At 44.7% G+C, this 17,880-nt stretch overlaps 1 protein-coding gene across 1 annotated transcript in view; it reads left to right on the top strand.

Moving 5' to 3' along the window:
• The window catches only part of SEL1L3 (SEL1L family member 3), a 97,972-nt gene that overhangs the window by 59,317 nt on the left and 20,775 nt on the right, over positions 1-17,880 (top strand). Inside the window, exons 12-17 of the mRNA XM_074349618.1 lie at positions 1,881-2,000; positions 3,748-3,888; positions 7,457-7,519; positions 10,559-10,735; positions 13,069-13,196; positions 16,002-16,085. Coding sequence (XP_074205719.1) covers positions 1,881-2,000; positions 3,748-3,888; positions 7,457-7,519; positions 10,559-10,735; positions 13,069-13,196; positions 16,002-16,085 — 713 coding nt within the window. The remainder of the gene's footprint in view (positions 1-1,880; positions 2,001-3,747; positions 3,889-7,456; positions 7,520-10,558; positions 10,736-13,068; positions 13,197-16,001; positions 16,086-17,880) is intronic.

The raw sequence follows: 17,880 nt of genomic DNA on the forward strand, positions 1-17,880 counted from the left end.
ATTTAACCTCTCTGGGCCTTGGTTTCCACATCTGTGAAATGGGGATATTGATAGTGACTGTCTTATGAGGTTACAGAGATGCAGTGAGCCAATCTGGGCAAAGCAATTAGAACAGTGCCTGGCGCATAGTCCTTGCCGGTGTGATGTATCATCACTGCCAGAGAGTGGCAGAAATGTCTAAGAGTATAAATCCTTGCAGGATAGGAACTGTGTCTTCATATGTTATGTCTTTCACTTAAGTCCCATGACAAAGTTAAGAGGTAGAAACAAAATAAGGAAAAGAAAAAAACAAAAACCCAAATCCAAACACCCCAAATCTCCAATTGAACAAAAAAAATCTAGCTGAGGATTCCATTGTTTGAGAAGCCCAAACTCCAGCCCTATTCCAGGCTCATCACAGCAACAGTCTCCCCTGGAGTCTGAGCTGCAGCGCCTGCTCCTTGGCCATGCACTTGGCGAAGAATCTAGGTGAGAGAGGCTGGTGCCCAGGCCGGGTTCCATGGCCTTCCCGCTAGAGGGCGACATTGTAGGGGAGCCGGTCAGAGCCCTGTCTTTGGAATCAGGCCATTCTGGCCTCCCGGGCCACCTCTACAACGTGACCTTGAGTTCATGGTTTCACCTTCCGAACCTCAGTTCCTTTGCCTATAAATTGAGGACAGTGGTATTTAGGTCACGGCCCTGTTGTGAGGATTAAATGAAAAAACATTCATTAAACACCCTGCACATAGTTGGTTTCAATAAAAGGTAGTGGGCATCACTATTCTAATTGTTGCTCTTTGCTCGGTGGCATCTTAAGGTTCACCATCCAGCAAGAATTGATACCCGCTGGGTTCTGCGTCCTAGCACTGTCCCCAAGTCGGCCCCCTATTGCCCCTGATAGGCACCTCTGGCTCCAAGGGGCCGCAGTGGAGGAGGCAGCTGAGCGACCTTGTCGCAAATGGGGCTGCAGGATAGAGTTTGTGAATCTAAGTACTTTTCTTCCCTGACAAACAGAAAAGGTCAGGGGGGAAATCAGGCCTGGTGCCTTGTTCTCTGAGGCTTCTTTCCCAAACTCATCCACATCCAGTTTTTGTCACCATGTGCCCGTGGCATGCTCTGGGCTGGGATCCCTCACGGTTGGATAGAGTTCATTTTATGTAAGGGGAGACTAAAATGGCAGGACCATTTTTTGGATAAACAGCCAAAATGTATACATAAAAATGAGTTATTTTCTTCAAAGGAGGCAGATACCTGGGAGGCTGTGTGCAAATTCAGAACATTTGGTGAACCTTCCCTTCAGTTCGCCTTTAGTGCCTCCAGCCCCTTCTTGCTCACGTCCTCAGAGTCGACGTGCCCTCTTTTTTTCAGAGTAGATTTAATTTTGGGAAATAGCCGAAAGACATTTGAGGCTGAGCCTGCTAAATAAAAAGGGTTAGTCATGCAGGATAATAACACTTTGGGATAAAAAAAAAGTAATAAGGTTATACTTAGAAAAATATTGATTTACCTTTTATGATGCTGTGGGTAATCTGGCTCTGAAACTGGCGGCCCAGAAGTGAACTTCCACGCCAGCTGGAGTGATGGAGGCAGAGGTGAAATAAACTTTGTCCTCTTCAGGCAACTTTGATAGGAACAAAAATCCCCGTTTAGATACATGACATGTGAAACATTCATTTAAAAAGGGTTTGATCTTACGGCACTGTGGACACACCTTATATTTTAATTATTCATATAGTTTTTGCTTGAGAAATTGCTAGTTTAAGAATAATGTCATTTTTTTGCATGCCGTATCATTTAGAGATTTTCATTCTCCCTTCTTCCCCTCCCCACTCCCTCCCTCTTTTCTTGCCTTTCTTCCTGCCTTCCTTACTTCCTCCCTCCCTCCCTTCCTTCTTTTTTAGGCATATGTTGAAACAATTAGACTAAAAGATGATGAAATACTCAAGGTACAAACCAAAGAAGATGGAGACGTCTTTATGTGGCTGAAGCATGAAGCTACCCGAGGCAACGCAGCAGCTCAGGTAAAAAATGCAATCCACTGTCTTGGAAATTCTCTCAGCCATGATAGACTGGGTTACGCCTTGGTAGCAAAATAACCCAAACCTAGCAGCTTAGCACAACGCCAGCTTATTGTTGCTCATGTGCCCGTCCCATAGGGGTTGGCATGGGCTGTGCTCTCATAGTCCCCTGGGAGCCCAAAACACCCGCTTCCAAAGCCATTGCAACAGGGCAACGGCGTGACACATCACAGGGTGGCTCTTAATCCTTCTGCTCCGAAGGAGCATGAGTCACTTCTCACATTTCATTGGCCAAAGCGAGTCAGTTGGTCACTCTTGACTTCGAGTGGGCTGGAAATGTAGTCCAACCCAGCACCTAGAGGGGAGAGAGCCACAATAAACAATAAAATAAAAGGAAATATTAAAAAGCATCTTGGGGTGTAGGAGAGATTAGATGGGCATTGAGAAGAAGGCCACAAAGTCAGCTAGGAGAATGAGGGAAAATCTGGCATGACAGACCAAGAGGACCAACCTTGTCTCTTGAACATGTCTTTTGGATGGACTTGTAAGAGGTACAAGAAAGGACAGGGGGCTGGGACAATGTCCCCTATCTGACTTCTTGCCTGATTCCACTGTGAAGAAAAGACTTTATGAGAGCCAGCTAAGGCTGATGGCACCGGAGGGAAGACACCTCCTTCCCTAAGGATGGATTTAGCTTTTGCTCCGTGCTCCTGGTGAGCACACAGCATCAGGAGGCGCCTCCGGGTCTGCTAAGAAGACAGAAAACCAGAGATGAGAAAGAGAAAGAAAACCAAAGAACAAACGCATTGTCAATCAAACACTTCAGAGTCCCTGTAGTAACGGATCTCCCATTCCTCCTTCAAGGTTTTCTTAGCATCTCAGGAGATGCTTTCCTGGAAGTTACAAAGTTTAATTTCTTGGTGGGGAAGGGAGGTGAAAGAGAAGAGAAGGAGATGAAAAGAGAGCTAGAAAGAAGGAAAGACAATAAGGGGCCCACGAAGGACCAGAATGTTAACAAGCGTTGCTTGGGTCCCCTTCCCGGGGTCTGTGCCAGGCTGCAGCCTTTCTAGTGCAGGCAGCAAATCCAGCGCATAGTCCAGAAACAGCACTGCCACAGCCGTTTCCTGAGTGCCCCAGAGCGTGCATGAACTTTCCTAACAGTGGACACCTCTTCCTTCAGTCAGGGAATCTTAGATGGGTAGCTTCTGTAAGTTTCTGGTGAGTTCTGCTGGGTGGGAGCTGAGGGGACAAGGGCAGACAAACAACCTCTTGAGGTCCCTACCCGCAAAGACTCCCAACCTCAAGTCTGCAGTGGAGCCAACCACAGGGACAGACACTGGGATAGGAGGAGACTGGTGCTGTCGGAGGCACCCTAACCAGTACGGATGTGCACTGGCCACACCGCTCACCGGAGCAAGAGGATGGGCAGTACCTCCCAAAGGAGAGGAGATAGCGTGTTTGTTGACCAAGTTCCATCCAGCTCTGGTCTGGGTGCCATAGATTCATTCACACACACGCACACACACATACCCCATTTCCAGCTCATGTTAAGGACTTGTATTTATACAAGTTCACCTTCAGGGCTTTGGTCCTCGGTAGGAAAATGACACATGTCTACCTAACTCTTGCGTCTCAATAGAAAACCATTTTAAACTAGGTTTGCCCTCTCCCCACCCCCACTGCCTTTAAAGTCTTTCATGTTAAGCATTGCACAGGCAAGTCATTATTCTAAATTGCTGCTGTCTTGAAGCAACGGTTGGCCCAGATGCTGTTCTGGGGCCAGCAAGGTGTGGCCAAGAACCCGGAAGCGGCCATCGAGTGGTACGCCAAGGGCGCCCTGGAGACTGAGGACCCCGCGTTAATATACGACTACGCCATTGTGTTATTCAAGGTGAGAATCACGCAGTTTGTGCTGAAATCGCACAATTCTTATCAGACTTCCCAAGCGGGTTCCTGTAGGGGTGCAGGCCAACAGGGAGTCTGGAGCTGAAGAATCTTAGTATATGCTTCTGTCACTCTTGGTGGAACGGGGTATTTGCTGAAAAGGCAAGAGTCAGAAGTGTTTCCCTGGTCTCATTTTTAATCATTAGTCTTATGTTTGGATTCTCTCTGCTTTTGCAAGAACTGTGGCATTCTGGAGGAGACACACGTATTTTATGGAGTGCTATGTGCCCAGCAGTCCCCAAAGGTGCTGCAAGTTTGCCACCAGGCAGAGTTGTCATTGAATCACAGCTGAGACAAAGTGCATATTTGGGCTGGATCCCAACAGTCCCATAGATTGAAACAAAGATCTTGGTTTTAAGCCAGTGGGAGAGCAGGAGGACGGATGGGGTGAGCTTTAGCCCAGGAGACAGAGAATGGAGTTCAAGTCCCTCCTCTGCAACCATCAGCTGTGTTCTACTTACCCGATCCGGTGGGACAATGGTCATGACCACAGATGGAATGAGATGACCTAAGGAAAGGGCTTCAAGAACTGAAAAATGTTATCCTATACAGAATAATAGTAGTTCACATTGATTGAGGTGGTGCTTATTCCCTAATGTACGTGTATTAACACATCCAGTCCTCACAACAACCTTGCAAGGTAGGTTCCACGGTGTATTATGACCGCTGCTTACGTGTGTGGTAGCAGAGGCTCAGGAAGGTTTTGTAACTTGCCCAAGGTCGCATCACTAGTACATTTCAGATCTGGGACTGGGACCCAGGCAATCTGGCTTCAGGATCTGTGCTCTTCACCCCTGAACACAGAGATATCAATTCACCAATCTTGAAAAAGTAGGAAGCTGTTGGCTCTAGTAAGGAAACCCCAGGCCCCTATGTCCAGGCCCAAAGGAAGCAGCTGCCTGCAGATACACATGTCTTCAAACAAGGACCTGGATGCCCATGGCCAGGTTCATCTCCAGAATACAGCTGTGGCTGCTCATTGATTAACAATCATGACTTTTGCTAAATGTCTAACTCTCTAAAGCCTTAAAACCTATTAGTTGTTATGGTTTCCAGATTTAAAGCCCAGACTTTCTCTTTGTCATCGTCAAATCAACATGGAAATTGTTTGACTCTTAGCCATATGCCAAGGCATTCGTGTATTTGAACAATAAACACCCATTAAGGGCTGACAAAATGCTAGATTCTGTGATAGAGGAGGGACACATGGATGCACGAGCCACATCCCTGACCCCAGGGATCTCAGACCCTCGAGGTGAAGACAGAGGAGAGGCACCTGCCCACCGGGGGTGGGGCCAGCTACTGCCCAAACTGCAGGAAAGATAAAGGCATGAATCAGACATTTCTTCTGCCCAGCGGGAGCTTGAAATCCAGAGGGAGAGTCAGGAGGTGGCCTAGAAACCTTTTTTGGTTTTCCTGCATTCTAACTGAGTTATCTTTGAGTGGGATGAAGGAAACCTTTTATCTAACAGTCCTGTGCACTTGGCTTATTGTCTTGTGTGGGTACCTGGCTTATTGAATTCAAAGATGGCTCCACGATGATGGCAGTAGTGTGTCCGAGATGGTGGAGTCCGTCCCATTTCATATCCACATGAGGATGGAGCTTTGACTTCTATTGCAGCAACTGTCCTCCATGAATTCATTCAGTGGATAGTTACTGAGCACTTACTGTGTATCAGGAATTCACATTCTGTCACTTGACAACTTCCGGTACTACTCACATTTGTGCATCGTGTGTTGTCTTTTTGCCAGAAACCATCCCACCTCTCATTACATGATTATCCTGAAAAATCCCCGTCCTAGAAATCAGAGCATCTGAGTTCTAGTTGCAGATCTAATTGTGAGGTCTAGAGTAAGTCAACCTTTCTGAGCCCCATTTCTATTCCTTCGAAACAAAGAAGTTGGAGAAGATAAACTTTGAGCATAAGCAGTTTATAACATTCTGTCAGCCTGATGGTTCTGATTCTTTTCCCAAAGTCCAAAAAGGTCATCTCATTGCCCCATCCAGTTATTCCAAATAGTCTTCCTGTCCATTCTCTTTCCTCTCCCTCTAATTAAATGAAGTAATGGCGCACTTCTGAAAAATATTTTCATCTTCCAGTTTGCTTCAGCTCATCGGTTTTATTCAATAAGTAACTTAAAATCTAGTAGAAACTCAGTGTATGTAATTTAACCTTTATCTAGATTCACAGTTTTACTTTGAGTCCTGAAAACTACAAGGACAAACATAGTTTGCAGCATGTTTTCTGTATCCTCTAAAAAGGTTACAAATCTTTATAGATTCTCGGCATAGAAATGAAAATATATGGGAGAAAATACAGTGTGGCAGTTACAAACATGGACCCTGGAGCCCACCTGCCTGGGTTCAAATCCTGCCTCGACTTCTCACTTGCTGTGTGATTCTGGGCAAGTTTCTCCCATAAGAACGTTGGCAGCACTGTGGGGGAGAGCGGGGAGTGAGGGTTAGAGGTGACAGGAGGGTACTGGGCTCACGGTAATTAGCACAGGAATGTTTGCTAGTGCTGTCTTCACTTACTGTAGAGCTGAGCATTTAAACAGAGAGAACAGCTGTATTCATTGCAAAGCCCTCTCACATTGTATCATATGTGACCCCGTCCAGTGCTGAGTCTCAGACCAGGAGGGCTCCATGCAGTGTGCGGGTCAATCACAGACCCAGAGTGCGCTTAGAAGCATTGGCAGTTTTCATCCTGCTCCTCTTGCCTGCCATCTTCATGGTCACGATCAGATCTATGTCCAGAGAGGACCAAGGACCACCCCCTCCCTCCCCAGACTCACTGTTTTTCCACGTGGTCCTGCAGACACAACAGTGTGGTCCCACAGATTTCCTCTCGTATAACAAGGATCCCAAAGCCATTTCTCTCTGTGATGCACAAACCATCTCTGCTGGAAACCCTTGATTTTGCTGGAGGAAGCTTGTCAGTTTGTCAGTGTCTGAGACAACTGATTCCAAGGGGCCCTTCGCTGCTGGCTCTCGAGCTGGTTCTGAAGCCACAGTATTCCACGGTGGGGTCTCCCACGAGGACCCTGGAAGGCTGCAAATGACAGCCTAATAACTCTTGACTGTCCAACACAGATCAAGTGCTTTATCTGGCACACAAACTAGGGAATCCCCAGAGCAAGGCATCCAAGATGACCACGCTCATTTAACCTCATTCCTGGCTTCTCCCAACAGCACTTGTGGATTGGCGGGAATGGGATTCACTTGATGATAAACGGGGAATCGGGGATGCTAAGCTGGGAGGGTGAGGTGTGTTGCCTCTGCTCTACAAATATAAGCAAAATGATGATGGTGGTGATGATGGTGATGATGATATGGTGATTGTGATGATATAAGAGCTCCACATATAGAAATCTTCAAGATTAGCTTTTTAAATAAGAAGGCCTGGGCTTTATTTCTAAGTATCTTCTATCAAACACTGATGGATCTGTGTGATGGTTTTGCGTATACTTTGCATTTATTTTCTTCTTGATCATTGCTGTTTACCATTGTTTAGGGTCAAGGAGTGAAAAAGAACAGACGGCTTGCCTTAGAGCTGATGAAGAAAGCAGCTTCCAAGGTAACACTTGTGCATATTGTCAGAGCGAAACATTTCCACCACACACACCCACGCTCTCACATGTCTCCGAGAGTAAGTGGGCAGCCTTCTGAGGAAGGTAGACTTGCAGTGGGGAGGGAGGGGTCCCTGGCGTCACAGTGATTAGTCATTTTCGAGCTACAACACACACAGAAACCCACCCAATGGGGATGGCAGAATTCAAAAGCCAAACTCCCTTTCCAGTCAATAGACTTCAGACCAATTTTGTTTGAAGGCTAAAATTATAATCAAGGGCTGCCCTGCTAGCAAGCAGCAGTGGGGGCTCCTTGAAACCGAATGAATGTAAATGCCATTGAATTAGGAAAACCAAAAGCCTGATTCCTCTGAAGATTAACCTCGTCATGCCCAACACGCATTTGCTTCTCTGGGCTTTGATAAACGGGCTGTTTATCAAGCTTACTGCCGGCTTTCAGAATTAGCTTTCTGTTGTCCCTATTTATTCTTCAAAGTTATCTTCAAACCAGTTAGTTTCAACATTGCACTAGAGGATGGAGGTTATAATATCACTTGTGAGGGGACGGACGGACACACACACACACACACACACACACACACACAGAGGCATACATATCCCTGTGTGCAAAGACACACACCCAATGCATGCAGACACACACATGCATACTCCCCGGTGCCTGCATACAGATTTGCAAACAAATAGATTTGGAGAAACCACTGTAATTTTACAACCTTGACAGGGCCCTTTATAGCCCTTCAGGCTCTGAATGTGCCTCCATCCCCAAGGCTGCTAGTACTCGCCCTGTCAACCAAGACTCCTCAAATAACCAGGCTGATTTTCCTTCCTCATTCCCTTTCTTTAAAGAGCTCAGAGTGTCCCTTTGTAGAAAGTTGGAGCATGGAGGAAGAAAGCCAGGAGGCTTTTTCTCCACCTCTGTGGCCTCGAGAAGGCCAGTGACCCAGGAGAAGGGAACCCACCAAAGGGAACCCACCAAAGTGCACACTGGCTCCCCACCCTGATGCAGACTATAGAAATAGAAAACAGCTTGATGGCGGTCATTGAGGGCACTGGTTCCAGAGCACCCTAAAACGGGACAGTGATGGGGTTTCCTGGCAGGTGTGCAGTTTGCATCCCCTTAGTCATGCTAGTGGTGATCTGTTGTCTAAGGTGCTTTATTTTGAATGGATTTTTAGCAGCACTTAGATGAATATTGGAGGAAATGCAATTTTATGGCCTGGAGTAGTCGCAGTCTTAAAAGCGTTACAGGATCTCACTCATGCCCTCATCAGGGAGTTATTAAGCCCTTACTCTTTGTCAGGCACTGTGCTGAAGCCCATAATTTGATTTTTGGAATTAGCTAAAAGTCACTTGGAAGGATATCTGTTGATACAGTTATAAATGTCCAGAACAAAGTGTGAGGATTAAGAAATAAAATAAGATTTCTCGAGGGGCTTCTGGACTGGTTCTAAATACAATTTCCAAAGGAAGTTCTGTGAATGTTTTGAGTGATGACAGGTACCTTTGAATAAGCCTGTGGCCTCCTGCGGTGAGCACTGCACAAGCCGTTTGGATGTCTATTCCATAGCTTGTTCCAAAGCTGGTTCCCACCGCTTTATAGTAGGGCCTGATCTGTGGCTTCATGGAAATGCATTCATCCCGCAACTTCTCAGGGGGCTGCCTTGCACCTGGTACCGTGCGAGACTCAAGAGGAATGTGTCTATGACTGATCCACAGCACTGACAGCTCACTGGCCCATGTGTCGGCTATCTGGGGGGCCTGCAAATCTGAACACTACCCTTAATCCGCAGAGTGTAGGATTTGGATTCCATTTTATGTGTCATCAGCCTTCAAAGGATGGCTTCCGTTCACTTGACAAACATTTGCTGAGCACTGACTCTAAGCCAAGTACTAGTACAGGTGCTTGGGGTACAAAACAAAACTCCCTGCCCTCGTGGAGCATCTGATCTAAGGGGCCTTGACAGTTTCTCCTGGTCCTCCCGGCACCCCGAGTCCAACATAAAAACTAAGACGGAGAGTGTTTTAGGAGCTGCTGCGGACTGAAAGGCTGCAGGCTGCGATCTTGGCATCTGTGGGGAAAGACACCCGTCCCCCTCTACTAAAAGGTGGGGCGAGAGATTTGGCTCCCCGCTTGGACTCTGCTGGGTCTCGCAGATGCAAGGGCACTCACTGTTTGCTTCTCCAATCCCTTTTCCCCTGCTTGTTCGCGGTCCTGTGGATGCGGCAGGAAAGAAAGAAGGAGAACACTGAATGCCCAGGTTTGCATACTTGCACCCCTGCCCGGCTCCTAAGCCTTCAACAACCAGGCTCCAGGCAGCCGCACAGAAGCAGGTGGGAGCACCTGGGGAGAGCAGAGGCGGGCACCTGAGAGCATGAGTCAGCAAGAACAGGGAGGCTCCCATGAAGCAGCCCCTCCCTGGGACAGTCCCAGGCTTACAGGTCTGAAACCTCCCTGCCTTCTCCACCGCCCTCTCCTCTGCGTCAGCCCCGACCAGACGCTACCCGGCAGAGACGGGATGCTGAGCGATCACACGACACCTGTGCTTTGCAAGTAGGATGTTGTGGCTGCTTTCTGCAGAGGGTTTGTTGGTGTTTGCGGCAGAGGAATCAGCAGATGGGCAGGCAGGCCACCTAGAAACCGTCCCAGCCAGGGCAGACTTCTGGCCTCCTATCGCAGTTGAGCGCTCTTGAATTTCAAGGGCATCACTGATACCGCAGGGCAGTAAGAAGCCTTTTGTAGACAAGGATGCTGCGTAAGAGCCCCCAGGGGCTGAGTGATGACCTGGGGTCCAGCATCACTGCTGAGCTGGAAGGCAGAAATCCCAGCAGCAGCCGGGTGAAACCCTCCCAGGAAGACACTAAGGCGGCCTCTGTTTTCCAGCACGTAGCTTTCCTTTAATGCCATCTGCCCCTGAAAAAGAGTCAGGAAGGTTTTGGGTAGACTCAGGCAGAATGCCTTCACAACAATTGATTCTCTTTAGGTTTCATTTAAAAAAAAAAAAAGTAATTCTTGTTCTGAAATCCAGGGACTGCATCAGGCTGTCAATGGCCTGGGATGGTATTACCACAAATTCAAGAAAAATTATGCGAAAGCAGCAAAGTACTGGTTAAAAGCAGAAGAAATGGGAAACCCAGATGCCTCATACAATCTTGGAGTCCTGTATTTGGATGGCATTTTCCCAGGAGTTCCTGGAAGGAATCAAGTGAGTAAGACCTGAGACCAGCCATGGCCCCAGGGTTGGGACAGACACCACCCAAGACACAGACCATGATCTCAGGGAACTCAAGGGCCCAGTTAGGAACACAAGAGAGGGAGGGCAAAGGCTGACATTAGCCAGATGCCAAGTATGTGCTAACTGCCAAACAGTTCTCAAAAGGGGAAATAGTAAAGGCTGAAGCAGTCAGGAAGGCTTCATGGAAGAGGAGGCCTGAGCATGGGAGAGGAGAAGGAGATGATACAAGGTGAGAGTGAGTGACAGAGGGTGCAGAGATTGGTGATTGATCTTACTGGAAGCAAAGAGCTGGATCTAAATAGGGTTGCCCAGTATGAGGCCAGATTTAATAATAATGAAGACAACAATTGAAAAACAAACAATAATGAAAACACAATCTTTAGTGTTTGCTGAAGACTTCCTCTGGGCCAGAGACTCATAAGCACTTTCCGTGGGCTGTCCTGTGTCATTCTAACCACCTTCTGGAATAGTTACTATTACTACTTTTCTGTTATGGAATAAGCAACCGAGGCTCTGACAGGTTACATAACTTACTCAGAGTCATACTCCTTGTAGCGTCAGGCCCTGGTCCCCTTGTGAAATGGAAGCCCCTTGTTATTCATAATAATACTGATGGTAATAGTAATCCGAGCACCATTCAACAAATTACTGAACACCTGTCCTAGGTCAGGCACTCTTCCAGGCAGTGGAGATGCAGCAGCAGACAAAACAGTCCCTGCTTTGGGGAAACTTACATTCCGATGGGGCAGAAAGATAATAAACAAATGTGTAGTATGAGGGCAGGGGGAGATAAGGATTATGGGAAGAAATAAAGCAGGATAAGGAGGATCGGGAGGGTGGAGATTGGGGGGATGCTATGTGATAAGGGAGATCAGACACCTCCCTGATAATGTGACATTGTACAGATTCCTAGAGGAGTCTCATGAATATCCAGAACATTCCGGAAAGAGAGCAAAAGCCCCTAGAAGAAAGCAGGTTTGGCAGGTTCAAGGAAGAGCAGGGAGGCGGGAGGGTGGGGGCAAGGAGCAGAGAAGTGGGGTGAGGGGGAGAGAAGGTCAAGGAGGCAGGCGCCCTGGTCCACATGAGGATGCAGCTGCTCTGGGCGGGACGCGCCAGCTCTCAACAGGGCAGTGATATGCTGTGTTTTAAAAGGCTTCTCCTGGATCCTGATGGAGACCAGGCTTGAAGGAACAAGAGCAAGAGCAGGGGGTTAATGATTGAATCCAAGTGAGGAAGAGTGGGTAATATCAGAAGATGGGCTGAGATGGGACTAGATTCTGGATGTATTTTGAAGGTCAAGGTGACAGGATTTGAAGATGATTGGATGTCAGGTACGAGAAGGGGAGAGGAGTCAGGATGACTCCAAAGTATTTGGCATGTATTGAGATGGGAAGAAAAGAGGGGGCATTTGGGGATGGGCAGCCTTTGGCAGCAGATTTGCGGCTGAGGAATCAGATTATTTTTTGTGAAGCATGGTGCCAAGCCTCGAGAATACGTTATCTCATTGAATCCTTGAAACAAACTTTCATGCTGGATACTCTCCAGAGGCACTTTTTTTCAGATGTAGAAATTGAGTTATTCTTTTAGTTGGAGAGATCAACTAACACACCCAAGGTCACACAGCTAGTTGGGAGCAGAGCTGGATTTGAACCCAGGTCTATCTGGCTTCAAAACTTAAAAATACTTTTAAGCCCTCTGCTTAAAAATGGTGGTCAACTGTCTGGGAAAAAATCATAGTAATCAGTGGAACGTATACCCATCTAAGTGTTTGTTTTGTTTTTTCCCTCTACCTCTCTTTGACTCCGTGTGAGGTTGTATATTTTTATGCCTTGCAAATGTCTCAGCTCTCCCACACATCTGCGAGCCTGGATTTTTTATTGTCATATTCTAATTCTCACCTTCCTACTGGGGATGCAGTGTTTGCACTTGAATTCGAAGAAAGGTATTAAGCAAGGTTAGGAAAACAAGTGCCTGAGTTTCCGCCTGGTGTGACTTGATGTGGTCTTCTGTCTAGCTGGTGGGGGTTACACGAGGATCCGATGAGAGGGCAATGATACCGGCAGCGTCGTGTTGTCTTATTTATCGGGCACACTTAACAGAATAGCCGCGGTCAAGGGCATCACATCGGGAGGCCAGCTTGTGCGACTGACTGTCTTCCTGGAACTTGACTTGGTCTTCTTAAAGATAGCAGAAGTTATAAACCTGTGATGTTTGTATCAGTTACCTCACCAGTTAAGCTCTGATGAAACCAGCCCGGGAGGACTTCTCCCTCATGAGAGTGACATGTGTTCATCTCTTTGCAGACTTTAGCTGGTGAATATTTCCACAAAGCTGCACAAGGTGGACACATAGAAGGAACCTTGTGGTGTTCTCTCTACTATATCACAGGCAACCTGGAGACGTTCCCTCGCGATCCTGAGAAGGCTGTTGTGTAAGAACCCTGTAGATGCTGCGTGTGAAGGGAAAGCCATATACTGTATTCACCATGCCTAAGAAAATAGCGTTCTTTTTTCTTTTATTCTTTTTTTTTGCATTAAAATTTGTTTATTTTAATTTTATCATTTACACGTGCACAGAGTTTAAAGAGCCAAATCATTTGAGGCAAATTTTTAAAAATTTAATTAAAAAAATAATTTGACGAGTGAAAACAGGAAATCTCCCCCAACCACACTCCATTTTCTGCTCCCTAGAATAAATCACTTCTCAGCGTTTAATTATTTCTTTTTTATTTGCCTCTATCTCTAAATAACTACTATTTCTTGTTCTATTATTTATAGGCATTGTCTGATGATGTGCCAGTGGGAAAGATATAGTATACAGTTCCCTTTTACTCTGCCACCTCTTGCTACCCGACACATTCACACTTCCTACCCTCTCCCATCTTCCTAATATGTGCATCACTGGTTTGGTTGGGCTGGTATCTGGGTTTACACTTATTTATTATGACTGTTTAACACTATTCACAGCTGAGCCATGTGGTATACTATGACTGCTTTTTCTTTCTTGCATAACTTTTGGTTTTCTGTGGAATAATAATCATTTTTTATTGTTATTTATTTCCTTCACTCCCTGTGTACTTCTCATTTCCTGTATACTTGATCTCCACATTCTCCTTCAGTTTTCTAAATCTCCTCTCAATACGTCTATACCCATCAGTTCTTCTATTCATTTAATCTTCTTGGTGACATCTCTCCAGGAGTCTTTATTCAAGAAGAGCTGTCCTCCTGAAATTAACTTGATCATCATTGTGGGTTTCCCTTCCCTTTCATCTCTGTCTTATTTGGTTCTCCTCTTTGCTGGACCATTTTTCTTCCTCTTTCTTGGTTGACTCCTACATCTTGGTAGCTACCCTCCAGTAGCTTCCTGACTATGACTAGGAGGCACATTTTTGAGGTCTTACGTATCTGAAAATGTTTTACATAGATTTGCAAACTATGGCCAACGGATAACATGTGGCCCACTGCCCATCTTGTATGGCCCCAGGAGTGAAGAAGCCTTTTTATATTTTTAAAGGGTTTTATATTTTTTTGGTGGAGGTAGGTAATTAGGTTCACTTACTTATTTTAGAGGTGGTGCCGGGGATTGAACCCAGGACCTCGTGCATGCTAAGCATGCACTCTACAGCTTGAGCTACACCTCCTCATGGGTTTTACATTTTTAAAAGGTTATACAATGAAGAAAATACAACAGACACTGTATGTAGCCTACAAGGTTTAAAATATCTTGCCCTTTACAGAAAAAAAAAGTTTGAATACTTCTGCTTTAGACACTTCCACCTCGTATGTATAGTCTGGCTCTTCAAAAGGTTATTTTTCATAAGACATTTGAAAGCAAATTAAATCTGACCTGAACTCAGTGATGAAACTTGGCTTAGACAGACTTGGGGCTTTTTATCATTATTAGTTAGCCTATTTGGTGTGAACATTCATATGTTTCATATTTTCTTGTTTGCCTTTTGTTATTGACTTCTAGCTTAATTACACTGTGATCTGAGAATATATTCTGAATGACTTCAGTCCTTTAAAATGGGTTGAGGCTTGCTTTATGACCAGAATATGGTCAATTTTTATATATGCTTTATAGTCTCTTTAAAAAAGTGTGTTTTCTGAACTGGTTGGGCACAACATTCTACATATATATATCAATTACATCAAGTTGGGTAATTGTGTTGGTCAGATCTCCTACATACTTTCTGATTTTTTTCTTCTTGTTGTATCAGTTATTGAAAGAAGTGCATTAAAATCTCACATTATGAGTGTATACTTTTCTAGTTCTTTAAGTCCTGTCAATTATATATTTTCAATATATAATGGATCATAGAGATTGAAAATTGTTTTACTTTCTTAGTGACCTTTCTATCATGTCACAATGTCGTCTTTATCTCTGTTGGTGGTCCTTGCCTTAAAGCCTACTTTTTCTGAGGTTAGTTTAGGTACACCTGCTTTTTTTTTTTGTTACAGTTGCATGTTCTATCTTTTCCATTCTTTCACTTTCATTCTCTCTCTGTCTTTTAATTTTCATGTGTCTCTTGTAAGTAGCCTGTAATTGGGGTTTGTGTACTTTTTGTTTAGTCTTACAATTTTAGTTCTCAATTGATATATTTAGCTCATTTACATTTAATGTAAATATGGTTATATTTAGTTTTAAATCTGCCATTTTACTGTTTATTCTGTCTGTCCCATCTGTTCCTTGTACCTTAATTCTCTTTTCTTGCCCTTACTTTAAATTAATCAAGTGTTTTTTTCAAGTATTTTAAAAAATTATTGTATTTCCCCCTTTTCATTAGTTTGTCAGTTACATATTTTTATAATGTTCTTTCAGTGATTGTCAATCTAAAGATTACAACAGACTAGTTTATTATTAGTACTCTTCTGGGATAAATTAAGGGGCAGAAACAAAATAGGGAAACCTTATAATAAATCAGTAAACATGTTTTAATGGAGACAGTACTAGAACACTTGATAAAGGTTATTTTTTTTTCCATATTGGTGGACATTTTTCATGTCTTTGTTTCCAAGAATGAGAGTGCCTAAGATTCATTAGAAAGGGCACTGAATGCCAGGCACTCAAAATGTATCTTTCTTTACCTTCTTAACATTCGGTTCTGGTTTGTTGCTCCATAAAAATTCTCACAAGCAAAATATTCCCCAAGTGGGATTTATAAAATCATATGAAGCAAAAAGCAATTGTTTAATTTGCCACAGTTTGGATATTTTCTCTTCTGTTTCCTTTCCAGATGGGCAAAGCACGTAGCTGAGAAAAATGGCTACTTGGGCCACGTCATTCGCCAAGGCCTCAACGCCTACCTGGAGGGCTCTTGGTAAGTTAGATTGAACTTTCTCAGTCCTTACCTTTCAATCTGTCAGCGTAGTCTTATGAGATGGAGTCTTAAAATGCAACTGAAAAAGCAATTTGCAGGGAAATCATAGCCTCCCAGTAATGATATTCAGAGTTTCACTGACTGATTGGCTGTTGATTGGAAAACATAGCATTTCCATGTTTAATTATACACAAAAATTAGTTCTTTGGGGGGAGCGTCCACATTCATCAAGCTGAGAGACACACGAATACTGTTGACTTCTCTTCCCTTCAAGCTCACTCTTCTCGGTTTCAGAGTCTGGAGATAGCTCAGGGGATCCTAGCTGACCCTCTGTCTCTCACTAGCAGGCCACAGAAAGTCCAGGATTTCCACCTTGTTCCTGGGAAGGAGAGAAAGCTCAGGCTACATCTTCCCATAGATATTTCACTGCATCTTCCAGGAGCCTAAGGTTGCTGGAATTCACTCACTAGACATCCATTGTCACAGCCAGATAGACTGTACCTGTAACCTTCTTCTGATGGAGTTAGCAAATCCTGTCCTGTACTGACTGGGTTGAGACACCACACGTGAGGACTTGTAAATACCCTCCATTTGCTTTCACTTGATTTTACAAAAAAGGACACACTTTTCCAAACTCAACCTGAATCCATCTTTTTGTTTCTTCTATCAGGCCTTGCACTCCAGCTTACTTTTCCTTGGGCCACATTTTCTTGGCTCGTTGATTACCTAAGTGATCTGGGTATTTCCATAATAACTAAAACGGATATGCAAATCAGCACACATCCCATTGGTCCACTGCCTCAAAGACATTAGAGCAGACCTATCATCAATCATACTCAGATCCAACTCTTAATTAGAAATTAATATATAAGTCCAAAAGAATGCCATTTTCTCCTTTGGTCCGTGGGCGCCCATGTAACCTACAGAGAGCATCTCAGTGAAGGAGAATCTCAAATTAGAGAATGAGTCCAGTGCAAAAAGCATGAGATAAAAGTGTTTATTATTATTATCCTGTGAAAGTTTATCACCTGTGGCCTCATTTTGCATAATCAGAGAGAAATCTTTCAATGCAATGATCATTTTCAGATTGATACAGCTTACAATTTTTGTGCTGTTTTATCTTGTTTCCCAAATGAGCCTCAGTTCATAAAACTGCACTGACTTTGACTTTCACTTGTTCTCTATGTCTCACCCTCCAAGTTCCCCTCCCTTTACTCCCCACTGCTTCTTAGGGGAAACTAAGCATTCAGACCTCCAAGTGTTTATACGTGGGGTTTTCCCAAAGGGAGAGCATATCCGTAAACACCCTCTCAACACACACACACCCCCAAGATGTCTGACACTTTTTCCCATAAAGAGAGTATCTGCTAATAGCTTAGCTTCCTTGCCTACTTTTGAATTTAACATCACAAAGCAGTTCAGGGCGCACACTTAAACATTTGCTGTGAAGGTCAAGAGGAATTAAGGTTTTTGTTGCCTGCTGTCCTCAGAATATTCAGCCACATTGCACGATTGATTTTTTTTTTTTTTGCAGGGGGGAGGAGGGCTAAATGTGTTCTACATTGTTGGTGACTTTGGGTTCAGTTCAGCAGATTTTACTGAGTACACTTAAATGCAAGGTACCTTGCCATAGCTGTAGGGGATGCCACGAATAAGGCTGGGGGAAGTCTGCTGCCTCTTCTCTTCCTTGTGCCAAACTACCTGCCATGCCCATATTCTCTCTGACCTCTGGGGCTTTGCACTTGCTGTTCCCTCTGCCCAGAAGTTCTGCCTAACTCCTTACTCCTTTTTGTCC

This window comes from Camelus bactrianus, chromosome 2 (assembly GCF_048773025.1).
Source record: "Camelus bactrianus isolate YW-2024 breed Bactrian camel chromosome 2, ASM4877302v1, whole genome shotgun sequence".
In the NCBI taxonomy this organism is placed as follows: Eukaryota; Metazoa; Chordata; class Mammalia; order Artiodactyla; family Camelidae; genus Camelus; species Camelus bactrianus.